Raw genomic sequence first — 10,000 nt, 5'->3', positions numbered from 1 at the left:
AGGATCAAAGATACGGTTCAAAGAAAAAGTGACGATCCGCACACCGGAGAGCTCCCATTCAAGTGCTTTTTTACTAGTAACGTTTCAAGCCCTTACGGCCCTTCCTCAGACAGCCTTCCATAAATACTGTGTTTGGGTTAAAACTGGGTTGGATTGACTACTTAAGTCGCTATGTTTTGGCATCCAATACAATATTTGGATGAATATTTTTATTTCTGAAGATAACATGTTCTTTATTTAGATTAAGAGTTGTGAATTTTTGTATGTGTAGTCCACTGTTAGTGTTTATATTAGTGAACTTTAAGACTACTTTGAAGGACAGCTAAAAGTATGCTTCAAGTATAAGAATAATACCTGAATGGAAACCTAGTATTGTACTTTAAAGGGATATTCCACCATTTGGGGAATTACACTCATTTTCCACCTCCCCTTGAGTTAAACAATTGATTTTACCTTTCTCCAGTTCATCCAGCCGTTCTCTGAGTCTGGCGATACCAGTTTTAGCTCCAACCTAGCATAGATCATTGAATCTGATTAGACCATTAGCTTCTCGCCTGCTAGCATCACGTTTAAAAGTGACTAAGATTTCCGGGAATTTTCCTATTTAAAACTTGTCTCCTGTCAAGTTAGAAAGTTTAATAAGATCAAGTGTAAAGGCCCATTCACACCAAGAACGATAATGATAACTATATCCATAATGATAAAAGCGTTCACACTGAACAACCATAAACAAAGTCTCTCCTTGTGTTAATGAATGTGACGGCTAAAATTCGATGGGTTCTGATTGGCTATTAGCATTTTATCGTTGTGAAAATCGCTCTGAAAGTGATCCCCAACGATATCGTTCTTCATGTCGTTATCGTTATAGTTTATGTGTGAACATCGTCATTCATATTAACGACAACGATATTTATTTATAGTTATCGTTATCGTTCTTGGTGTGAATGGGCCTTAAGTCTATTTTGACAGTGGGCAGCAGTGGCTCAGGAGGTAGAGGAGTTGCCCATGAACCAGAAGATTGCAGGTTAAGGCCCAACTCCTCCTGACAAGACACTTACCCCCAAATGTGCTCCTGATGTGCAAGTTGGTGCTGTGATGCCTACACAGAGTAGATGTACATTTAGTTCCTGTTTGGCAGGGAGAGTGTACATTTAGTTCCTGTTTGGCAGAGAGAGTGTACATTTAGTTCCTGTTTGGCAGGTAGAGTGGGTGTACATTTAGTTCCTGTTTGGCAGGTAGAGTGGGTGTACATTTAGTTCCTGCTTGCCTGATTCTGATAGGTGGAGCGAAACAGAAAGTACCGCTTGCATGACCTCATCACCCAGCAGAACGTTAAGACGTCAACCTACATCAATGCTCGCTCCATTTTCATGCGGATCACCTTACCTAGGGGGCGCTATGTAGTCATCCCCTCCACCTTCCAGGTGAGTATCTCGTGTGCATCTATCTATCTATCTATCTATCTATCTATTAGTCAGAGCCCCTTCCAGTAATGTTTTTGATAATAATCACAAGTAATAATAACTAACTTAATAAATAATGCTAAAATAAGACCTCTCTCTCTCTCTGTCACTCTCTCTCTCCCTCACTCTCACTAGCCAGGGCATCTGGGAGAATTCATGCTGAGACTCTATGCGGATGTGGACTCTGAATGCAGGTGAGTGTGTGAGGGTGGGGGGTTATTTCACAGCAGAAATTGTGTGTATTACTGTGTGAATGTAAATGCTAGGTTTAGCAAGTAAATGTTAAGTTTCATCAATAATAAATAATAATAAATAGTACTAATGTGTAAATGTTAAGCGTACTGCTATGTAAATGCACATGCTCAGTGTACTCCTGTGTAAATGTTTAGTGCACTACTGTACAAATGAGTGTTGAGTGTGCTCATGTATAAATGTTAAGCATACTCCCAGTGTAAATGTTAAGTGTACTGCTGTGTAAATGTACATGCTAAGTGTACTAATGTGTAAATGTTTAGTGCACTACTGTACAAATGAGTGTTAAGTGCGCTCATGTATAAATGTTAACCATACTTCCAGTGTAAATGTTAAGTGTACTCCCGGTGTAAATGTTGAGTGTACTGCAGTGTAAATGTTGAGTGTACTGCAGTGTAAATGTTAAGTGTACTCCTGTGTAGATGTTAAGGAGCCTGGTTAGCACACAGACCTACTCAATAGTAATTGAGAGTGGGTCTGGGCTTACGACTTCCAGCAAGGGCGTAACTAGCACTTAAATTGGTGCATTAAACTCATTTGCCAAATCATTTCAGAAGTGTAGCAATCTCAATCTCAAACGAAGATGTTAAATGCAGTTGTTAACTCAATTCCAAAGAAACACATGTCCATGCCGATTATTAGATTGTATTTGCGTGGCCGTGTTTTAGGGACATAGGAAATCGGCTTCAATGATCTCTTGGTCAGATGGGCCGCTTATTGGTATTCCCAGGTTAGATGTGAAGTGTACTGCAGTGTAAATGTCGAGTGCACTACAGTACAGTGTAAACGTTAAGTGTACTCCTGTGTAATGTTGAGTGTCCCATTGTATTAATGCTGAGTGAACTGGCTGTGCCCCACTCCTAGGGAGCTGACTGAAGACAAGCCACGTGTGCGCTGCTGTAGCTCCATTGTGGGCTACCCTCAGATGGTCTCCCAGATCTACGTCCACGGTGCGGAGGGGCTAGAGAACCAGGACAGCACCGGAGGTGGTTATGACCTCCTTCTGTCTCCCTCTCTGTGTGTGTGTGTGTGTGTGTGTGTGTGTGTGTGTGTGTGTGTGTGTCTGTGTGTGTGTGTGTGTGTGTGTGTCTGTGTGTCTGTCTGTCTGTCTGTGTGTGTGTGTGTGTGTGTGTCTGTCTGTCTGTCTGCCTGTCTGTCTGTCTGTCTGTCTGCCTGTCTGTCTGTCTGTCTGCCTGTGTGTGTGTGTGTGTGTGTGTGTGAGTCATGATCCCCTGTCTGGAAAATCAGTTGCATTGCTTTTTGATTAACCACTGAGCTAACATAAGTCTCTTTGGCTTCTCGCTCTTTAATTCAGTTTAAATTGTAGTCCAGATTAAAGTCCTGCTGGTGACATGATGACATATTCTCTTTCAGGTGCTGACCCATATGTCATCATATCCTGTGAACGGTCCTCGGTCCGTTCGAACATCCAGAAGGACACTCTAAAACCGGTGTTTGATACCAGAGCCATCTTCTACAGACGGAACCCACGCAAACCCATTACTGTAGAGGTGAGAGCGAGACAGCAGATGATAGTTTGGGTCTACACAGGGTTCAGGCGTGCATTCAAATTCGCAAACATAGGCGAACGTTGGCGAACAGTTTTCCGTTTGCCTTGAATTGTCAGCAAACGTTTGCAAACTATCGCAAACTGACCTGAATAGTGTTCAGCTCAAGTCAAAGTCAAAGTCAGCTTTATTGTCGATTCTTCACATGTTCCAGACATACAAAGCAATCGAAATTACGTTTCCCTCCATCCCAGACATTAAGACATATCACACCAATAAATTTAAATTAAAGTTTGCAAGTGGCATGGCAGTGCAAAGACAGTTCGGTCATAGCAGCATCAGTGTAAATTTTTTTGTTTGTTTTTTTGTTTCCTGAAGTGTGCAAGTGGCATGATAGTGCAAAGACCGTCATTGGGGGGGGGGGGGGGGGGGGTGTCATCTTTTTGATGGCCTGGTGACTGAGGGGAGAGAGTTCATAGTCCTAACAGCATGGTGGATGAAGCTGTTGCTGAGTCTGGTGGTGCGGGAGTGGAGGCTCCTGTACCTCTTCCCAGATGGCAGGAGGCTGAACAAATTGTGGGCTGGATGACTTGTATCGCTCACAATTGTGGTTGCTTTGCGGATGAGGCGGGTGGTGTGTAGCCTATGTCTTTCAGGGAGGGGAGTGAGGCACCAATGATCCTTCCAGCTGTGTTTACTTTGCGCTGCAGAGCTTTTCTGTTGTAGTCAGTACAGCTCCCGCCCCACACAGTGATGCAGCTAGAAAGGATGCTCTCAAAGTGACCAGAGTCCAGCTGCGTCAATGATATGGCCCAAGTATTCCACGGACTCCTGGAAAAACAGGCACTTCTCTGACTTGAGATGCAGACCCTGTTCCTTTAGCCTGCCCAGGACTGCATCCAGAGTTTTTAGGTGAGTCTGTTCGTCAGGACCACTGATCAGGATGTCGTCCAGGTAACAGTGCATGTACGGCAGTCCGAGAAGCACTTGGTCCATAGCCTTCTGAAATAAGGCGGGCGATGATGCTACTCCAAACGGTAAGTGGTTAAAACGAAATAGCCCTTTTTGTGTAGAGATAGTCAGCAGCTCCCTAGACTTCTCTTCTACCTCCATCTATAGATAGGCATTTGATAAGTCTAACTTACTGAAGCGTTGACCTCCTGCTAGAGAGGCAAAAAGGTCCTCAATGCATGGAATTGGATACTTATCCACGCACAGCGTAGGGTTGAGGGTGACCTTGAAATCTCCACAAAGTCTCACTGTGCCATCCTTTTTGCTGACAGGCACCACGGGCGTGGCCCAATCACTATGCTCCACTGGTGAGATCACCCCAAGCTCAGTCAGTCGTTTTAGTTCGGCCTCAACTCGAGGTCGAAGAGCATATGGCACGTTACGTGGTGGACAGAATTTGGGTACACTGTTAGGTCTAATAGTGAACGTGGCCTTAATTCCCTTCATTGTGCCTAGCTTTTTAGGGAAAACAGCTGAGTGTCTCTTTAACACCGTCTCCAAGTTGTCTTTCTCTCTCTGCTCAATTGCATGCACAGTCTTTCCAGTTCAGTTTAATAACTCTCAGCCACTCTCTACCAAACAGTGCGGGTGCATCAACTTTAAAGGTCCAGTATGTAGGAAATAATGGAAAATAAACTGTAACCATTCCAAAAATGATCACCATATGTTGTCAGAGAGTAAGGAAACACGACTAATTGATGTAATGGCTTATTTGACAACATTACTCTAACCCGTAAAACCCCGTAAAACCCATGAAAAAAATGAGTTACGGGGCGGAATCTCTTGGAATTTTCGTTTATGTTTTGAACGATTAATTCTAGAATAGCGTATTAATAATGGGCTAGCGCGTCCTCCTATTTGGGTTGCCAAATTAGCAAAGGCCAACTGTCAACAGCTGTCAGTTGTAGTCATGAACGCCTACGAGAGGCAGGAAAATTTCCAAAATTAAAACAAGAAACAAATTAGGCCTAAGTGGACATCGGAGGAGCTTCCTGAGATGGTAACGTCTTCGTCAAACGAAGAATATCAAGTCTGACGCAGAGCTGGCCATATTTCTCCACAACAGGTACAATAGCCTAGGCTAAACTTCATCTGCATCGCTAACTTCAGCTAAATATGTTACGTTGGTTAGAGAGGTATTTTTTATTTTCACTGTTTCCGTAATGTGTAGCTGGGTCATAGTTGGAGAAACGTTAAAGCAGCTGCAGGTCAACTAACGTTATTAGCTAAGTCTTCATTACATCTGGCAACCCAGAAGAGGCTCGCGTCTGGTAGTCTTGAGAACGTTCACCAGTGTTTTGATTTTGGCCTACAGAACATTCGGTAACAATCCTACAAATCGCACCTTTAACTACATACGATATCAATGGGCTGCAGTGGCAGTTGACCCAGCGTGCTTCTGTACTGTTCCCATGGAATCAGAGACACAGCAGCTCCTGTATCCAGTTCCATCTCCATCTTTCCATTTACTACAGGCCGCACTGATATTCGGGAATATTTCCCTTTTTGTGACATGGAATACAGTCCCAACTCACAGTCAGTGTCAGATTTATTTTCCTCACTTTCGCTTTGATCTTCTCTTGCCTCAACGTGATAAATTTTGCGCTTAATTGCATTACCTTTCTGTTCAGGTTTTTCCACTTTCTGTTTTCATTCTGTCTCGGTTGCTTTTGGCTTTGCTCTTACACATGAGCTTAGTGTGGCCTTTCCTCCCACACTGGTGGCAGTCACGATCTTTGTACCTGCAGTCCTCATCAGTATGGTTAGTTTTCCCACAACGGCGGCATTTTGGGGAACACCGCGTTCACTTTGAGCGAGCCACTTAACTGCTGCACGTCGCGCGCTGCTGTCTCTGCAGATACAGCATAATCGACTGCTTTCTGAAACGTGAGATCTTCCTCAGTCAAAAGGCGCTTCTGTACAGTTTCACTCTTAAGTCCACAGACAAATCTGTCCCTTAGTGCGTCTTCCAAGTAAGCACCGAACTCACAATGTTCCGAAAGTCTTTTCAATACCGCGACATATTCCGCGACAATACCTGTTTCCCCTTCCCCCTGATTTCGCTTGTGAAACCGGAATCTCTCCGCAATCACGAGCGGCTTTGGAGCGAAATGGGCCTGCAACACTCTCACAATACGGTCATAATCCATCTCCCCAGGCTTGTTAGGAGCAACCAAACTTCGAAGTAGTCCATACGTTTTCGGTCCCAGCACACTAAACAGCACAGGCACTTTCTTTGCATCCCTAATCTCATTTGCCAGGATGTAATGTTCAAAACGTTCAATATTCGTTGCCCACAGCTCCCCGGCCTCATCAAAGGGATCCATATGTCCAATTATTCCAGCCATGATGTGTCTGCTTCTGGTGGCTTGCACTGTAACGTTAGACTCTTCGGAAGAAGACCGACTCATCACCTCCTAACAGCTAACACTAAGCTCACTAGCTACAGTAGGTGCTTCCAGCGTGGTTGTTCTTTTCTTTGTCCAAACTTGACCAACATCGGCAGTTCACTCGCCGATGCAGTGAAAAGTCTTCAAGACTACACAACTCGTCGCCAATTTATGTTATGTTGCTTCCTAATGTCTTTATATAGACAATTCTATATTCGCACAAAGAGCAACACTCACACGCTTTTGCTGGTTCACTCACTTCTAGACTGGTTTATTACATACGAGAACTCAACCAATTACAGAACACTGATGCGCCCTAGTGGTCACTATTTATATAGCACAACATTTAGCTACATACATAACACTTTGTATCTGATCTGAATGGTGTTCAGCTCTGCATCTGACCTCCTGTGATCTCCTCAGGTATGGAACAGCAACGCTGTCAAGGATGAATTCATGGGTCAGGTGGTCCTCGCTGCCGACCTTAACGACCCATCAGGCCCTCAGAAGCTGCAGCTGCGGAAGCGAGGTAGCCAGGCAGCTGACGAGATGCCCGGCACCATCATCCTGAGGGTGGCCTCCGCCCGTGAACTCATCGCCATGTGAACACTAACTCCTCATTGGCTGACTGGCCGTCCGGACGACGGCTCATTGGTTGATTGACAGCTTGCAAAGTCGCCATCACAGCTGCTCAGTTTTTCCATGACTGAGTGACTTTCTGCTTCCTGGGGTCGTCGGAATGTTGGCCCTGTCATGCTGCTAACCAGCTAACTGATTTAGCTACCTGTATCATAACTCTGTTTGAATACTTACTAAGTGCAAGGCTTGTGTGTGTCTGCTCCAGAATTATTTAAAGATAATATCACCATTTTCATCAACATATTCACAAGACTTCACAAGACAAGGATCTAAGATCCCAGATATCTCAGACCAAGTTTACATTTAATGTTTATATTATTGTGTACTACAAGGATTCTGTGCCTAACAATGTTCAGTTTACACTTTTAAAATGTTGTATAAGCCAAGTTCATTTTTCAATGCTAAAACATGCATAATTATATATAAATATACGTATGTAATTTGTACATGATCAAGTATGTATGTGACAAGTGCCATCTGAAAACATAAACAGCAATGAATGGATTTACGTCTGATGTGAATAGTGTGCGAATCTGTATCAGAGGTTTGCGTTCCAACTCAAGCTATGAAAGGCCGTGTATGAATAAGCAGGAAGATGATGTGAGGATTCCATCCATCTGCAAGACATCTGTGACTCAGGAATCCACAGCTAGAGATCTGCTCGCCATTAAGCTAAAAGGGCTCAGTTTGTGTTTTAAACCAGGATGAGTCTAGCGCTCGCCTAAACCTTCACAAATCTACACACTAAATTCCTCCACTTCTGCCACGGGCATCACACACTCTCTGTATGGCATAGGTGCCAAAGGGGCACCAAGACTTGGCCAATAAATAGGAGTAGTAGCTCTGTGGCAAACACACACCAACCAAATAATAGGAGTAGTAGATTTATGGCAAACACACACCAATCAATAAATAGGAGTAGCTTTATGGCGAACTGCTTTTCACTCTTCCTTGAGAAACTGCTTCTGTCCTAACAACACCAAACACTGAATTTAAGCTGTTGTGAAGTTGAATCTTTTAATCCACTTTCTCCCCCATACGTTGTATTTCTCCTGTAGTTCCACCCACTAAGGGTGTGACTGTGGCCAAAGCGAAGTCAGACGCACAAAGTGGGCTGAGGCAGGGCAAAGTTAATTAATAAAATACAGATAGATCATAATTTATCACTGGTTGCATTCAATTTTACTTCACAACAGAGGTTTCGCCCATTTCAGAGTCCCTGTCTTGACATACCTTCCCGCTACCTATATCGCCGCCGAACTTGGGCCCTTAGTTTGTTACATGGTACTAGCTAAAGAAACTGTGTACATAATGTAGGCTATTATTTTGTATTTTATTTTCATTAAACCCTCCGAATTGAAGCTGAAAGTCTAGACTTTACTCATATCTTCATCCTTCATATCTAGATAGATTAGAAAGTATTTTGGCAGTTTGTTTGTTGGCAATCCTAAAAGACTCATAAGGGTCTCTAGGGCAGAGAGCTGATATGAGGCACTGAGGTAATTCACAAAAAATAAACATAGACACAGGACCAACAGAATCAGTGATACACAGGAGAGTGAAGTCATTTTCATCATCACTTTATTCATTATCATTGTCATGGTAATAATACAAAATAACCAACAGAAATCATCTTCAGGAGTGTGGAAGCAGAGGGGGTCATTTAAAAAAAACATTACATCATTAGGATCCTCACCCTCTCAGTTGTCGGCCACAGACGGTCAGTCTCGTAGGCTACACGTCCCTGCAGAACACGTCGAACTTTGAGCCTCTGCTTTCTGAATTCCATCTGAATAATATTGCTCACAGGAACTCTATGTTTTATCTTCATCACCTTGATGGTGGTTTTCAAATTATCAAATATGATCCATTTATTAATCCAATTATATTATTATTCTATATTCGATTTTCTGATAAGACAGCTTTCTAAAGGTTGCGTTTTACAAGACTGACCGTGATTCATTCCTCAAAATCAGCATTGCATTTTCATAATCGTAATAATCATCATCAAATTTCAAATAAAATATGTATCATAATAAATTAATTTAAAAAAGCACAAACCGAACACAATCTAACATTCTGATGTTTGTCCAAGCAGATCCATGTTGACCTGACTCATCATTGCTGATATTTTTTCCATTAAGATCCCCCTCCACAGCATCAGCATTAGTCAGAAGAACGTCACAGACAGCAAATCATGATTTCTGAATTAAATAGCTACAAGAAATAAAGTACTTGTTTCATCTTTTAATTTTCACTTTTTTACTGTTTTTTTTCCTGAAAGGCTGATTCTTCTCTCCTCTGTACTCCTTTCAAGTGTCTTACCGTTGCCACGGTTACAGCCTTCTGTTGATCTTAAAGTTCTTGTCCTTATTGACAGTGTCCTTTGAAATTCCTTTTGTTTCAGCTTTGTGTGTTTTCATTTGCCCCTTATGCAAGTCACACCAACACACAGACATTTGCACACACTCACACACACGCAACTAAACTTTGTACATTTTACACACATTGCAAAAAAATGGAAAGATTTTTTTTCTTTCTACAAGGCAAATGAAGATCCAAACAGATTGAGAGAGACAAAAAAGAAACGATGATCTTGGTTTTCTGTATTTCTCAAACAGTCCCTAACCAACCTAACCAAATATCCGACCACAGCCTGCATTTCCAGGAGGGCTGTGAGTGTGTATAAGGGGGTGGGGGGTCATCCTGGTTTGAGAGGTTGTGTATTGTAGATAAC

General features: G+C 42.8%; 1 protein-coding gene across 3 annotated transcripts in view; it reads left to right on the top strand.

The window, feature by feature from the left end:
• Window positions 1–7,767, top strand: part of LOC121708692 (calpain-5-like) — a 19,407-nt gene extending 11,640 nt beyond the window's left edge. For all 3 annotated transcript variants that reach the window (XM_042091509.1, XM_042091510.1, XM_042091508.1), the window contains exons 10-14: window positions 1,281–1,424; window positions 1,599–1,657; window positions 2,580–2,701; window positions 3,090–3,226; window positions 7,048–7,767. In XM_042091509.1, the coding sequence (XP_041947443.1) occupies window positions 1,281–1,424; window positions 1,599–1,657; window positions 2,580–2,701; window positions 3,090–3,226; window positions 7,048–7,230 (645 nt within the window). In that variant the 3' untranslated portion in view covers window positions 7,231–7,767. The remainder of the gene's footprint in view (window positions 1–1,280; window positions 1,425–1,598; window positions 1,658–2,579; window positions 2,702–3,089; window positions 3,227–7,047) is intronic.
• The last annotated feature ends 2,233 nt before the right edge of the window (window positions 7,768–10,000 follow it).

Source organism: Alosa sapidissima, chromosome 5, assembly GCF_018492685.1.
Source record: "Alosa sapidissima isolate fAloSap1 chromosome 5, fAloSap1.pri, whole genome shotgun sequence".
Lineage (NCBI taxonomy): Eukaryota > Metazoa > Chordata > Actinopteri > Clupeiformes > Clupeidae > Alosa > Alosa sapidissima.
Note: the sequence above shows the minus strand (reverse complement) of the source record. Positions and strands in the feature narration are given on the sequence as shown.